This window comes from Diadema setosum, chromosome 3 (assembly GCF_964275005.1).
Source record: "Diadema setosum chromosome 3, eeDiaSeto1, whole genome shotgun sequence".
In the NCBI taxonomy this organism is placed as follows: Eukaryota; Metazoa; Echinodermata; class Echinoidea; order Diadematoida; family Diadematidae; genus Diadema; species Diadema setosum.
The window spans coordinates 27849387-27866098 of record NC_092687.1 but is presented as its reverse complement, the minus strand read 5'-3'; the positions used below and the strand labels follow the sequence as shown (position 1 = coordinate 27866098).

Below are 16712 nucleotides of genomic sequence, written 5' to 3'. Positions count from 1 at the left end.
TTTTTCTTACTTGCTTAATTGAAGGGGAAAAAAGTCAAATATTCACTTAAGTGAGTAACCAGATCCGCGAATCTTTATTTTTAATCGCTTATTAAAACGCATATTTTTGATATACGAACGGTCCAAACCGTTTCCTTCTTCGGGCAACCTTCATAAACTTCAGCATTCGTAAAGGTGCACACTCGTATCAAACGGGTGCCACCATGCACTTATACCCCTTAATACTCTTCCTGAATGTTTATTGTTATGACTTTTTAATTAAAAAAATGTGCAAAATTTTCACAATAATTGTGCACAATATCATTAAATTTAGACTCAAAGAATGAAAAAGCTCCCTCATAAAGTCGGATACCCTGTCCCACACTCTCGCTTTGCTCCTTCACGTGCCTGACGTCATTTTCAGACCAAAGACTTTAATCATTGGTTTTCCAGTCCCCATTTGTTTCATGATCAGCCTCGGATGAATGGCACAGGCAAGTGATCGTTGCAGTGTTCTTTATGCGATCTCTTTGCGATCTCACGGCGACATCCGAGGGAAAACGCCTTGGCCCCTGACCAGTTCCTCGCTTATGGTCGAGGAATATAACAAGGAATCTGATACTTTTTATTATTTCTGTAATGTTGTCTGATGCTATTGTTGTCTATCTTGTTAAGGTTTTGTGTGAAGGGATGGTATAGTATTGGTTGAGGTGAGGATTCAGCGTTTAGCTATTGAGAAATATCAGAAACAATTTTATGGAAATGCCACAGCGCATACAATTCTAATCGTAAATAGTAAATAGATGCTTATTACATGAAAATTGGTTTTGAAATGGCCGAGATATCTGAGATGGCCGAGTATTAAAGATGAGTATCACCGCGTCTTTGCCACTGCTGCTTGGTTCCATGTTTCCCAGCAAGATTTCATTACGGTTTTTTTTTCTCTCTATGACATTAATGTCATAAATTGAAACCATATGAATGGGCCAATACTTATTTCTTGTGTGGTAGTTCACTATAACTGCGTTGTCCCATTTCTCCCATTTGTGTAGCTTTGTATGCCTGTGTCTTTGTCGGTGAGCTTGTGATTCTCCGTGTCCTTTGTAGTTGTGCAAGAAGGAGGTCCGATAATTTGAGCATGTGACAAAAAAACACTCTACCATTAAAGTCTGCCTGAAACTTTGCATTGCGTCTATGTCACCTTTACAGAGATACCGCGATTTTAGGTCAATGTCAGGGCACAACAAGTTTTACTTGAAAGTCTGAATAGAATTAGTCAAGTTTGAATGCAATACTACAAGGTATTTAGAATTTGCAGAGACTGCCTTTAGTTGACACTGTTTAAGAGTCGCCATGGGGACAAACTAAGCTTTCAGATCAATTTGTTTCAGAATATGCACGTTCGAAAATGAACATGAACGTGATGTTGTATCAAAGATTGAAAGCCACAGATGAAAGTGGTGCCTACTGCAGATGAAAACGATAGTGATGATTTACAGCAGGTATTGCCTCTTGTTGCTACGTCTGGGACGTCTGGTCATTCATTTGTCTTGGGTTCCAGATGCCTTAGCTGTTGTTCCTGCGTCACTTTTACTAACTGTTCTTCTGTACTTGACACGTCACTTGCACTGAAATAAAGAGTACCTTGAAGCAAGAGAAAGAACGTAAATATCGGTTTTATGTCACCAGAATGTAACAAATCGTTGATCCTGCAGGCCTGTTTAATGAATGTAGATGTTTCCAGGCATGATTTCAGCTTCAGCATCCAAACTGATATTGGTACTGCTGAGAAAAAAATGAATTTTTACTTTTTTTTTATTTCAAGTGCATGCGATGTTTTGGTTAATCATGTATATACATACTTTTTTTCCTACAGGTACAAGATCTGTCGTTAATCATTCGCGACTTTAGTCACAACTTGCAATCTCTGTCGGCTGTAGAAAAAGATTTTGCCCGATGGGTTGGTACTTTGCCAAGTCTTTCGAGCCTCAGTTTGGAATGCTACTACTCCCCCGATAATTTCTTCTCAGCAGCAGCCGATCTGGCGAAATTCTGCCAGGTATGTCAACTTTCATTATGCATGATTTAGTTGACTCAAACATTGCTGGTAAGTTTATCTGATTATCATAATCCACAGTAATGATCACACTGATCGCCTTTATACAAATACATAATTAAAAAGTTTTAATTTAAAAAGTTGCCAGAAATGATTTTTTATTTATTTTTTTTTTTTAGTAAAGAACAAATTCTGAAAGAGGAGACTCTAAGCTTCAAAATGATGTATTACTGAATTTAAATGAATTCCCCTAATCTACCCAAATACTGGAAAAAAGCACATACTTTGGAAAAGAGTGAACTGAGAAAAGAGGCTCTGAAATACAGGGTCTATTCAAGCGCTTAATCTTTCACCAAGCTGGGCTATACCGGGTGTCCAAAAAAAGCGGAACGGTGGCTTTTCAGTAATTTACGTTCTAAAAGTGATATATTTTTTGACATCATGAAAAAGAGCATCTTCCACAAAAGACAATGATACCAAAATAAATTATTAGGTTTGGTTCAGTACTTTTTATTTTATGCCAATTTCTGAAAATGCAGTCATTTTCAAATTTCCCGGATTTTTGCGACTTATGAGATAATAGTTTGAGTGCGACAAGCGATCCATACGGTATTGTGTAAGCTCGGTGATCCATGTCAACAAAAGATACAGCTTTCACATTGGGCATGGGCCAGGAAAAAGTAATGTGTATGTGTGTGTGTGTCTCTGTGTGTGTGCGTGCGCCCAATATGAAAGCGTTATCTTTTGTTGACATGGATCAACGAGCTTACACAATTCGCCGTATGGAACCCGTGTCGCACCCAAAGTATTATCTCATAAGTCGCCAAAAATTGAAAATGACTGCATTTTACAGACATAGGCGTAGAATAAAACTTTTTTAATTTAATGATTTCGGTAAATTTAATGATTTCAGTATCATGGTCTTCTGCGGAAGATGTTCGTTCTAATGCTGTCAAAAAAATATATCACTTTTACAACGCAAGGTACTGAAAATCCACCGTTCTGCTTTTTTGGGGACGCCCGATATAGCTGTGCGATGAAAGGGACAAAACGCAGGATGTCGACCAGCGGACCAACAACAATGAAGGGATTATCAGATTTAGCTGTAATTGAGTATGTTCTATCACACATTCTGTCTATGATTGTTGTCAACTTTCAAAGCAGGAGCGTCATCCTGTCTAAAGTTATTAGACTTGAAAGTGAAGAGTGTACAAAGGATTTCAAGAATACAAACCTGATCATTCTACTCTCCCCCAAAAAGGGTTGTACAAAAACTGCTGAAAACACACTTCCCCATTCGCGTTTTAATCCCAAGCAGAAAAATAACGTAGAAGAAAAATAGCTCTTTCAGAAAATGTGAAAAGTGAAAAGTTGACCCATTTCACCTTTTTTGAGTCCTCACGTAAAATCAGGGGTGCGACTTTTTGCTGGTTTTGTGATGCACGGTCACATTTGGTAATAACAGTCATAGTGATTACGATATTGTTGACATTGTTATGTGTGTGTTTGAGTATATGAAGAGTTTGTTTGCAAAAACCGATGAGTCCATATTTGCCAAATGGAGATATTTGCGATTAAAGTTCAAAAAAAAATAAAGAGAATAATAAGAAAAAAATGCTTCTTTTGACCATTACTTCAAAAATATACATTTATATGTAGTGACCAATATATCATTTAAAAGGTATTATTTTGTACTTTTTGTCAGAGATCGTACTTCAAAATCTTCAAAAATGGACTTATCGGTTTTTGCAAACAAACCCTTTTCCCGGTCAATTTTAATCTTCCCGATAAAATTGTTAAAATGGGGCGGCAGGTTAAACGGTATTAATCATTCGTGCTTATTGATCATTGAGATTAACACCAACAGGAAGGAATTTCGTTTTTGTCCTATCAGTTTGTTATTAGGAAAAGGACTTGAACAGTTTAGAGTACACGCAATCTCGTTTTAATCGATTAAAAAGAAATAGACATATGTAAAACATTTGATAGGCCATGTTGGGGGAATCTTGAAATTTCTGGAATCAACTTACGACGTCTTAGCTGATAAACACGTTTCGAGCATAAAACCTCGTCTACATCCGATTAAGACTGATTTTCATGACGTATCCAAACGGGCACATTAAGCATTTTGGTGTGACCAGGGTCCGCCTGCTCACGTAGTCCATCTGTATCGCTATGGCATTTCTGAAAAGGGATATAATTCAGTGGCTCAATATGGAAAAATATCGTGAAATCGTTAAAATAGGATTTATTTTCCTATTTTTCTCGAAACATTTGTGATTAGGCGTAAGTTTCAAATCTTTCCAAATAATCCTCAATTAGGATACCGATTACGGTTAGCTTCAAACATCTGACATAGGGGTAGTGCTACTACTTTGGTGTTTTCCCCCCGATTCTCCCAGATGTGCCAACTGCCTACTGTGCATGTTTAACTGGAAAGCAACATGCCGGATAGGCTGACTGACGTACGTCACGCTGTGAAAAAAAAAAAAAAAAAATAGGCTAGCCTGCATATTACGTATACACGCACACAATATATTAGGTGGGTGATAGTGAAGGATTACGATGGTTTCCCTTTCAAAAGCCGGTTAGATATAATAGAGAAATATGGGAAGTGCGACTACTTGTTGTTTGCCCCGCTTCTCCCAAATGTGCTAAAATTCATACTGTGCATGTTTAGCTGAAAGCATGTCGGGTAGGCGGACTGTCCGCCTTTTTGCAAGGTATTAGTCGTCACATACACTGCACGTACGTCACGCTATTCATATGAAGAGTTTGTTTGCAAAAACCGACAAGTCCATATTTGTCATATGGAGATATTTGCGATTAAAGGTCAAGAAAAATAAAGAGAATAATAAGAAAATTTTTGCTTCTTTTGATCATAACTTCAAAAATGTACCTTTATATGTAGTGACCAATATATCATTTAAAAGGTATTATTTTGTACATTATGACAGAGACCGTGCTTCAAAATCTTCAAAAATGGACTTATCGGTTTTTGCAAACAAACTCTTCATATTATTAAGGTCTATGACCTGTCCTGCTGCAGCTAGCTCACAGTCAAGTCTAACATCCTATTAATGAGTAATTGACCACACAGCCCAATATAAACCGGCAGTTAACGACGTTGCTGGCACCCCCTGTAGTAATCTTTTGTTATAGTTTTTATGTTCCTTTGTCCCGGTTATTGTGAGCTTAAAGCTCCTTTGAGACTTTCACGGATTGCTTCACGGATGACCAAGGATCGTCATCCGTTGTGTTACGGCATGCAAGAATGATAAAGTATCAAAAGCAAAAGCAAATTCCATCTATTAACATTTTAGGGACATCCATGTAAAGACCGCGAAGGAACCCATTTGCATCTGTGCTCTTCCGTGATATCCGTGTTTATAGCTCCGTATCGCTTCCGCTGTGGTCCGCGCTCGTTCCTTGTCTGTCCGTGTAGGAACCGTACTTGTCCGTGTAGCCTCCGCACTTGTCCGTGTAGACATCCAGTTGGGATCGTATTCACACTGGCATTCAGAGGAAAATCGACAATTTGCATGCCGGAACACCACGGGTGACGATCCGTAGTCATCCGTGAAGCATTCCGTGAAAGTGAAAAAGGGGCACTAGCCTTTCAGTGTTTAACATTCCGCTATTTATTTTTTTTTTTCATTCTACGGAGAGAAGTTGTAGCCCACTACTTGTTTTTGCAAGGATTGGCACCCCTATAAGACCAAGGCAGATGCAATGATGAAAGCAAATTGTATATTGACTACTTGGAAATAGGAGTCTGAGCTTGGCCGTCTTGAAGAAAAGACCTGAATAAATATTGTTGCAACATCTGAAATAACCCGATGTCTGAGTGACAATAGTGTCATTCCTGCCTCTCTTTTGGTTTGTTCATGTTTCTTTATTTCTTTTTATTTATTCACGATTTTTTTTTTTAACAAAATCATGGATGCTTCCAGTGATAATGCACGATCCCATAAACATATCAAAGCAAATCAATATAATCCGAATTGCCTTTTCGGGGTTCGTTCAAAAAATTGTGATCAAAATGTACCACAATTTTTGGATGTTTGTGCGCGTGTGCTTTATTATGTGTTTTTTTTGTGTGTGTGTGTGTATGTGTGTTGGGGTGGTGGTGGGATGGTTCTCTCTTTCTCTCTGTCTCTCTCTGTTCGCGCGTGTATGTCCGTATGTATGCTAATATATGAATGGATGTATGCGGATGGGGGGGGGGGCGCACTGGGCGCGAGCTCCCTCTTCATATTTTAGCTAAAACAAAGGAAATAAAAAGAAAACAAATGAAGGGGGAAGGTGTGCGTCCGTTTTTTATTTTGTACAGTCGCATGCCCTTTACAGTATTCCTGGATCCGCCCCTGCAATGCCGACGTGTTGGGAATGAGATCACCCCTCCCCTCTATAAAAGAGAGAGAGAGAGAGAAAAAAAAAAAGGTTTAAAGGGCGGGTGACAATTGCTGTTTGTCGCCAGGGGCGACAAATTGTGCCTCAATAGCGTAATTCCAATCAAAATCGTCCCGATTTTTGACACTTTGATCTTGCCATTGCTTTTGATTATTGACAGCTTGAACACTTAAAGTTGAGAATTTATATCTGGGAAACCGGTCGTCAACCTCAGTCATCGATGGGGAAAGAGTTGGCAGAATGGGTGTGTTATTTGCCACATCTTTCGAGCTTCGGTGTAGAATGCTACTACTTGTCCGACAATTTCTTCTCAACAGCCGTCGACCTGGCACAACACTGTCAGGTGAGTTAATGTTAAATGTACACATTTCATATTTGACTATGACTATTATTTCTACTTTTCATTATCACTTTCTGTTGATGTGCTCGCTGAATATGGAAAGATTGAGTTTGTTTCTTTCTTAAAACAAAAAAAAAAATAACCACATTAAACTCTCTGGGAATCTGCTTTTTTCATACCGACCTCGAAATACGACCATCGATTAGTTGAGGCCGTTTCCTGAAATGTAACTATTTTGACGTTTAAAGGAATGCATATTATATTATAAATGTTTTATATAATAGTACGGTCTGCTATGTCGAAATATTGGATCCCGTGAGATTTCCGTGCCAAAATTGAATTTTTTTAGCTTACTTGGTCAATTTGGGGGTGCTGAATCCAAAAAACTTTGGTTCCATGTTTTTTTGACCACGTCTTCAGCCGCCATTTTGAATTTTAAAATGGCCGCGGTAGCAAACTGTATTTTGATCCAGTTCTCATAATGTAAGCATCATAGAAGGTTCAAATCTGATGCAAAAAGCATATTTATGACGTCAGACATTCTGATACACCATTTCCTGATATTGTAGATTGTTTCAATTTGAGGGCTGCCATCTTGAATTCAAAATGGCTGCCATAGCTAAATGTATTTTTACCTGTATCTCAAGTTGTAAGCATTATGGAAAGTATAAATTTGGGGCAAAAAGCATGCTTATGATGTCAGACATGCTAATATATACATTTTTGCTTTGAATGATGGATCATTTTGCTTGGCGGCCATCTTGAAATTCAAAATGGCCACCATAGCAAATGTAATTGGGCCTGTATCTCATATCGTGTGCATTGTGTAAGGTTCTAACTTGGAGCGAAGAGCATGCGTATGCTATCAGACTTTCTGAAACATCTTTCTCTGAAATGATGACTAGTCCATTTTGATATTATAGGTGGCCATCTTAAAATTAAAAATGGCCGCCATACCAGAATGTATATTTTGACCCATATTTCATGTTGTAAACAATACAGAAAGTTCACATTTCGGGCATAAACCGGGCTCATGATGTTGAACATTCAGATGCACTTTGATCTCCTCCCTAAAATTGCAGATCATTTTTTAGGCTGCCATTTTATCATTCAAAATGGCTGCTTTTCAGCTAATATTTGTGGTTAGAAGCAACTTTTAGGCATATCAATGTTTATGGTGGTGTACATTGTACATTCTTTACAAACACACACACACATTATACATTCCGTAATAATGGACTATTCGCATAGGCTGCCACTCTTGAAATTCAAGATGGATTTCGACCCATATGTCGTGCTGTAAGATCTTTACCCTGCAAACTCAAGCATGCTGGAGCACTTTCATGTCGGACCTATGTGTAAGTCAATCACTTCAACAAATAGTTGAAATGGAAAATGGCTTCCATGGGAAACATTCCTTTAAGAGCATTGCATTTTGGTAAAACTTGAGAATGTGAAGTCATGTGATTCTGGTGTCAAAGCAAATGACTTTCAAAAGTGCCCCAATAACTGCGTCTGAGTGACTAAATGCCCCTATCTAGACGATTTGGTTGTAGAGTTTAAATAAACGGTATTAGCCGTGTACTAAAAAATTAATGGGATATTTACTTAGTTAATGTCTTCTAGGCTCATTCCCTCAATGTGTTTTTGAAATCATAGCACTTGTATAGGGCTGTACACAGGGGAGATTTGGTTCTAAATTCTTCCAGAAACAATGACTTTTGCATTTCTTGCCTTCTGAACATGATAATGAATACTGTGGTTATCGTTGGTGTAGGAAGCTCAAAGCATTTAATTGCACAATTTATGTATATCCGCTGGAAATAACTACAATGTACCATATTATTCCCCTGTAAGTAGAGGCACAAATTAGGTTGTGAAGGTTTACGAGGTTTGTTGTCTGGATGTGTTATATCAAGACTCTACGAGAGCAAAGCGGGAAATTGTCCAGGTTGAAGTCATCCACGCCCAACTTCTGGAAGGCATGGACTGTGTCATTGCGCATTCTGCGTAATTCAAGGCTTAGAGAATTCTTGATTCATTTTCTCATTCTTGAGACATCCTTAAATTTTCAACTTCAACGTCCACCATGAAAGGCATGACCAAGCAGACCTTTGTTTTTTGCAACAATTTGCAGAACATAATCTCTTAACAATGTATATTGTACTTTATCATCTCCTTTTCCAGTGATGGAGCAGACAACATGCGATGCATTATTAAAAGTAAAGCAAAGATCCATCAGGAGAATGAAAATGTCAGTATTTATACGTAATAATCATCAGTATCTCTGAAATTCCATGTTGCTCTTGAAGCATCTAATGCATGCAATAGAATGAGGACATCTGCTTCCTCGTTATGACAGGTGACAGCTCCCATGGCATCTTTGATGAACCCTTTATTTCTTTTTTTTTTTATCCGTGATGTGGTGTCTGTGTCAGATGGAACTGAGTGATCAGTATTTCAACTTTCAGGCTGAATATTTGTCTCAATTTTGTGGGTTTCTTAAACATGGGTAAGAAAAATGAACCTTTGTTTAAATAGTGAGAATTAGGAGAAGGCCATAAAATTGTGAGATGAAAAGTGATTGTGGAATTAATTAGAACAGTAGAAATTATAACGTCCGATAATTGCATCGTCCAGCAATGACTTGATAATGACAGGTCTATCAGACTGTTGTACCAGTAGAAGTGTTATAGGAAGGTAGTGGTCTTCTTAAGCTTAATGACTTTTGATCCAACCTTACACGGTGTATTTCAATTGCAACAGCTGAATGTCTGGCCCTTTTCATATCATCCCAGATAGATTTTTTTTTTCTAATTCTTTCAGATGCAAGTTCAAATACAGACCAGGAAAACTTCCCTTCACTTCCCTTTTCATCTCTTTGTACAATATCTTCCTTGAATGTTTTCGATACCTGATTGCTAAACACCACATTCATCAGTTTCAATGCAGTAACAATTTTTGAGATTACCATCGTGTGATGGTGTTCTAAATTGTTGAGGAATTCTGATGCATCCAAAGTGCCACAGAACCGAGCTATTATTTCTCCTTTGTAGTTTTAGAATCATTGGCGGTACAGCAATAAGCATCTTGGAAGTCTTGATAATTGAGGATGACCCGCATCTCCACAAGGGCAATCAGGAAAAAAAAAAAAAAACCTACCCATTGACATTCCTTATTCATTTTGTGTTATCCTAGAAATACATCCAGCAATTATGAGCTGCCTGATGAGATGTTTCAATTATTGTGGTCAACAAACAAGCTTGTGAATGGGAAGCCTGGTAGGATAAACATGGAGTTTCTTGCCATTGCGAGACTTTTCCTTGTTTGTCTTCATTCTCTCGAGGCAGCATTAAGTTTTTGAAGATCCCCTTTAATCGTATCAATGCTTGCTTTTGTACAAATATTTTATAACTGGGATTAAATATAACTATTAACAAGGTTCCATGACACCAAACAATGTATTACATGAGAGGCAAAAACAAATCACGTGTGTATTCAGCGCATAGCTGTAGCACGCAGTACGCCAACCACATATACCCGCTTGGCTAAAATTATGGGACGTGGGATGTAACGCTTACACGCTTGCCAACACTTATGGGACGTGGTATGGGACCCCTCCCCTCCCCCCTTACGCACTTTTTGCCCCCCCCCCCCCCCCCAGGATGGCTTGATGACGTCATTGGAACCTCGTCCTTACATCTGAATTCATGGCGGCCACTTTGAATCAGAGATGGCTGTCGTTCTGCGTGACTTGAAAATAAATTCGGTCTAACCAGGACAATTTTGGCAAATTCATCTAAGGCGCTTCCCCCAGTATTATATGTTTTTCTATGGCCACCATCTTGAATTTCAAGTGATCCATAATAGGAAACAGCTGTACTGGAACGGTGGACACCACAAGCATGTGCATTACTAAAAATTTGATGCTCGTACAATAATTGCAACATGAGATATGGGTTTAAATACGCTATGGCGACCATTTTGAATTTCAAGATGGCAGTCTAAAAATTGTATCAAAACAATCCACAATATCAGAAAATGATATAGCAGAGTGTCTGACATCACAACCAGGCATTTTGCACCTAATTTGAAACTCCTACAATGCTCACTGTATGAGATATGGTTCAAAATACTGTTTGCCATGCCGTTCATTTTGAAATTCAAGATGGCTGCCTACAAATTGTATCAAAACAATCCACAATATCAGAAAAAGATATACCACAGTGTCTGACATCAAAGCCATGCATTTTGAACCAAATTTGAAGCTTCTACAATGCTCACTTACTGAGATATGGATAAAAATATAGTTTGCTATGGCGGCCATTAGGACGTGGTCGGAAAAAATGGAACCAAAGTTTTTTTTGGATTCAGCACCCCCAAATTGACAAAGTTAGCCAAAAAAAAAAAAAAAAAAAATCAATTTTGGCACAAAAATCTCACGGGATTACATAGTAGCATCTACTGTAACGGCTCAAATAAAAATGAATCGTGTACTATACAAGTGACTTCTGACGAAGCACTGGAACACTTGGAAACCTGTCATACGATCTCGTCTCTCTACAGGAAAATCCATTTCCTACCTGAGTTCATCTACAGTCTCAGATTTCTAGATAATTTTTCCAACAATATGTCCGAACATGTGGGTGCGATATTAAGTCATATTTTATCTTCTGCCTAATATCTTATCTTCTGCCAAACACCGTTTTTAAGTTTTTCCCTTTGTACCTGGATGATGCATCCGAATATGAATGATGCAATTTCCCAGCCTTTGGGTTTAAGGGAATTAAATAGATTAAAAAAAACAAAAACGAAATGGCACTCACCGCCTACACTGATTGTCATCATGAATCGTATAAAGAAAATAGTTATGTTTAAATGACAAGTTTAAAGTCAAACGAGGACTGTAACCAGTGTGTAAACCTTTAATTCACAATTTTATAGTCGCGATTCACAGCAGCATGTTTACCAGCATAGCCAATCTGGGCATCGAAATGGCCATCACAATGTAGTATATACATAAGATATCCGGATATATGCACACTGATATATATTTATACATATATGAAGAGTTTGTTCGCAAAAACTGATAAGTCCATTTTTTAAGATTTTGAAGTACGGTCTCTGTCATTAAGTACAAAATAATACCTTCTAAATCATATATTGGTCGCTACATATAAAGGTACATTGTGAAGTTATGGTCAAAAGAAAAAAAAACATTTTCTTATTATTCTCTTTATTTTTCTTGACCTTTAATCGCAAATATCTTCATTTGGCAAGTATGGACTTATCGGTTTTTGCGAACAAACACTTCATATATATATATATATATATCATATATATATATATATATATATATGTATATATATATATATATATATATGTTGCGAATTCACGTATTGGCTCCAATATAGCGAAGAATCAAGAAATAAATTAGTAATGCATTATTTCGCCAATAAGAATGAGTTTATTGAACAACTCAAATTTTCGGTGGCCTCCACCTTCTTCTTCCCCGTCGAGACTCCTGAAGAAGGTGGAGGCCACCGAAAATTTGAGTTGTTCAATAAACTCATTCTTATTGGCGAAATAATGCATTACTAGTTTATTTCTTGATTCTTCGCTATATATATATATATATATATATATATATATATGTGACGCGCTTAAACAAAAGGATCCTTAAGTAGCTGACGGCCGAGCCGAGAAAATCGAGTTTGAAGTCGCATCATCAAAATTGGTCAAAGCAATCGGATTTTTGTTTTTAGCATAATTTTGTAGTCTAATGTTTTGTCTATCGTCTGCCGAAATTTCGAAGCTAAACGATCAAAGAAAAGGCAAGAAATCAGCGTTTTTCTGGGCCATGATTTTCCGACTTTCAACGTAATAGTAACAGAAACGTGTCCGAAGATTTGGATTTAGCGCCGCAGCTATAGACTCCGCCCCTAGCAACGAGATAATGATCCTATTGGTCAGTGCGTGGTATCCTAATTACTGATTGGTCGTGCGTAGACCGCTGGCGCTGAGCTTGAATGAACATCGCGGAGGTTGCTAGGAGCATGCCTTCTATTGTCAGGCGGTGAAAACTGTCTCGCCTCCCCTTGATCATGATAGGTAGGTAAACTTTAAAGCCGTTTTTTTTTTCTCGAAACTCTGAGTTCCCCAACCACTTGACATGCGCTAATAAAATCATCGATATCTCCGCAAGCGAGTACTTTTATGAGTTTTGCTTTTGTTGTAGCGGGTCACATTTATAATTATATATATATATATATATATATATATATATATATATATATATATATATATACATACATACACACTCAGCAAAAATAGTAAGTTCGCCCCTAACATTTTTTGGATATATCTCAAAAAGTATTTTACGGATTTTCATAATTCAAACGGGAATGGATAGGGAATCTCATTACTCATAACATGAATGGCATATCATTGCCACCAGATATCATTATTGGTGTACAAAAAAAAAAAAAAAACGCATTTTATGTCAAAATGCATGGGGAAAAATTCCACTTTAGGCTATATGAAGCATATTGTATACATTTCCTATGTAAGTTAGCAAATGACCTTTTAAACTTGTGTAATTCTCAGGAATTTCTTCAGGTACAATGTGCTTCCCTATTAAACAGATGTTATGCATACTTTTTAAACAATAGCCTTTTCAATATGAAAATGTTGGTAGAAGCCATATGATTTGTAATTCAAATTTGGATTGATCACATTAATGTGCCTATGGCCATTTTGCATCATGTGCTCAAGTTGAAGATCAGTTTGTTGAGGGAAATGGCATCGAACGTATGGAGTGGCCTGCAAGATCCCCTGACTGTAATCTAGTAGAGATTCTATGGAATTTCATTAAGCGGAAAGCGAGAAAAAGGTGAAAGATGACACTTCACTGCAAGAATTTCAGCGCATCTTGCAGAGAGCATGGGCCAACATTGAGCAGCGCCAAGTACAAACTTTAGTTAACAGTATGAGGAAGAGATGCCGGCTGGTCATTGAAGCGGATGGTGGACATGTCAATTATCAAATACTTTACTGTATGCTCTCAAAAAGAAAGAGATAGAAAAATATGCAATAAACCATGCTTAAATATTCACAATCATGAGTTATTGTTTGATTATTTGTGTGAAAGTCATTGCAAATCACTAAAGTGCAACTTTTGTTTCCATGCAGTTTGACATAAAATGCATTTTCACACTAATAATGATATCTGGTGCCAATGATTTGCCACTTATGTTATGGGTAATAAGACTCCTTATCCATTTCCGTTTGAATTATGAACATTGGTAAAATACTTTTTGAGATATATCCCAAAATAGTAGGGGGAACTTACTTTTTTTGTTGAGTATATGTATATATTATATACAAAGCATGTTGAAATTGCACGTATTTGCTCCACGGAGAAATGAAGAAGAAAACTGCTAAAGCATTTTTTGGGCCAGTAAAGCATAAGTGTATTCGACCCAAATTTTCGGCTTCCTACTCCTACGCCTCTAGTCTAATACTAGAGGCGTAGGACGTCGAAATTTTGCGTCGAATAAACGTATCCTTCATTGGTCAAGCATGCATTACCAGTTTCATCTTCATTTTATATATATATATATAGTAGGGTTTGTTTGCAAAAACCGATAAGTCCATTTTTGAAGATGTTGAAGTACGATCTCTGTCATAAAGTACAAAATAATACCTTTTAAATGATATATTGGTCACTACATATAAAGGTATATTTTTGAAGTTATGGTCAAAAGAAGCAAAAATTGTCTTATTATTCTCTTTATTTTTCTCGACCTTTAATGGAAAATATCTCCAGTTGGCAAATATGGACTTATCGGTTTTTGCAAACAAACTCTTATATATATAAAGTTAGAAATGTTTTTTGAAACACCTAGTACATATGTGACCCTGCACCTCAAAACAAACAAAAAGTCGACAGACATGAATTTTTAGTTAAGACCATATTCTGAAAGAGCAGACTTTAAGCTTTAAAATGATGTATAACTCAAATCAAATGGACTCTCCTAACCTATCTAAATATTGGAAAGAAAGCACAAACTCAGGAAAAGTGTGAACTGAGAAAAGAGGCTCTGAAGTACAGTGTCTATTCAAGCGTTTAATCTTTACCAAACCGTGCTGGCTGTGCGATGAATGGGACAAAAAACAGGAAGTAAACCACCAGAGTAACAACAATGAAGGGATTATCAGATTAAACTGAAATTAAGCATGCCTCATTAACACATTCTATTCATAATTAATGCCAACTTTCAAAGCAGTAGCACTATCTTTTCAAAAGTTATTAGAGTTGAAAGTGTGGACAAGGTTTTTCAGAAATGAAAAAGGGATTCTAAAGACACACCTAATCACACTATTCTACCAAAAATGTTCGAGATAAACTGCTAAAAAACACACTTTCCGGCTCGTTTTATGATACCAAATTTTAGCATAATGTAAAAGAAGACCCGGTCTTTCAGAAAATATGAAAAAGTCAAGTTCGGCTAGGTTGACCCATTTCACTTATTTTCAGTCCTCACGCAAAATCAGTGTGTGCGACTTTTTGTTTGTTTTGAGGTGCACGGTCACATATATATATATATATATATATATATATATATGTACTAGGTGTTTCAAAAAACATTTCTAACTTTTGATCATAGATATTTCAAAAAATATTCATTCGATAAAACTGTCATTGATATGAGTAATAGCTGGTGAGTGTACAATTTGGTTTGAGGTAATTTGCACGTGAAAGCATAAATCAGTTTCATTAAATCTAAGATTGAATTTGAATGAGGTTTCAGATTTTGGTTCAATTTTAACCCTCTGTACAAAAATTGAACTTCGCACAGGAACCAATGATGTGTATGTGAGTGTGTGCTGACAATTGCCCTGAACAATGGACACGCCTGAACCACCTGTTGACTAGGCGTCAGTCTGGCGTTCCCTGGCACATGAATACTTAATCAATAATTCATGTGGATTGCCCTGGGCACTGCTAGTCTGAATTCATGCACGGTAAAGTGCTTGCAAACACCACATTTCATTCCAGCTGGCAATCATTTTCAAATTTTACTTCTGACATATCACTAAATTTGGGATATAAATAAGCATAAATGATCTAAAGTTCCTCATTTTAATACAACTGTCTACTAATTTAATAGTCTGACAAATTTTTCGCTATCGCTTTTTCGATTAAAAGAGATCATTTTTGGTAAAGATTTCAGCAGCATTTATCATTGGGGAGATTTGTTTCAGAGTAGATTTATTTAAGGCTCCATATACACAAGTGTATACTCTAATTGATTTTCTTTACTTCTTGTCACCACATTTACGATAGAACAGAAGGTATTCATTGTAATTTTGTTTTGCAGAAGTAGGGAGAGCACTGACGCGACTCAACGAGAGTATCGACAGGCGTTTGACTTTACACAGATACTGCCAGAGGCTGAATAAAGACTAGCTGTGATAGTGGAATTTCTCATGAATGAATAATGAAGCATTCAAACACTGGCCATTGTTCAGGACCATCGTCAGGGTGTTAACCACACACTCCCATACACACCCATTGTTCCCTGTGCAAAGTGAAATTTTGTACAGAGGGTTGAAAATAGAGCAAAGCCTGGAACCTAACTGTGAAATTAATCATGAATTTCATGTAACTTATTTATGCTTTCATATCTAAACCACCTTCAACCTAATTGTACACTATTCAGCTATCACTCATATCAATGACAGTGTTATCTGATATATAGTTTTTGAATTATTAAGAATCAAAAGTGATAAATGTTTTTTGAAACACTTAGTATATATATTTATATATGTATGCATAATATATATATGTATATATGAAGAGTTTGTTCGCAAAAACCGATAAGTCCATATTTGCCAAATGGAGATATTTGCGATTAAAGG

At 37.0% G+C, this 16712-nt stretch overlaps 1 protein-coding gene across 1 annotated transcript in view; it reads left to right on the top strand.

The window, feature by feature from the left end:
• Window positions 1-16712, top strand: part of LOC140246747 (uncharacterized) — a 104103-nt gene that overhangs the window by 39151 nt on the left and 48240 nt on the right. The window contains exon 11 of the mRNA XM_072326085.1: window positions 6609-6791. Within this exon, the coding sequence (XP_072182186.1) occupies window positions 6609-6791 (183 nt within the window). The remainder of the gene's footprint in view (window positions 1-6608; window positions 6792-16712) is intronic.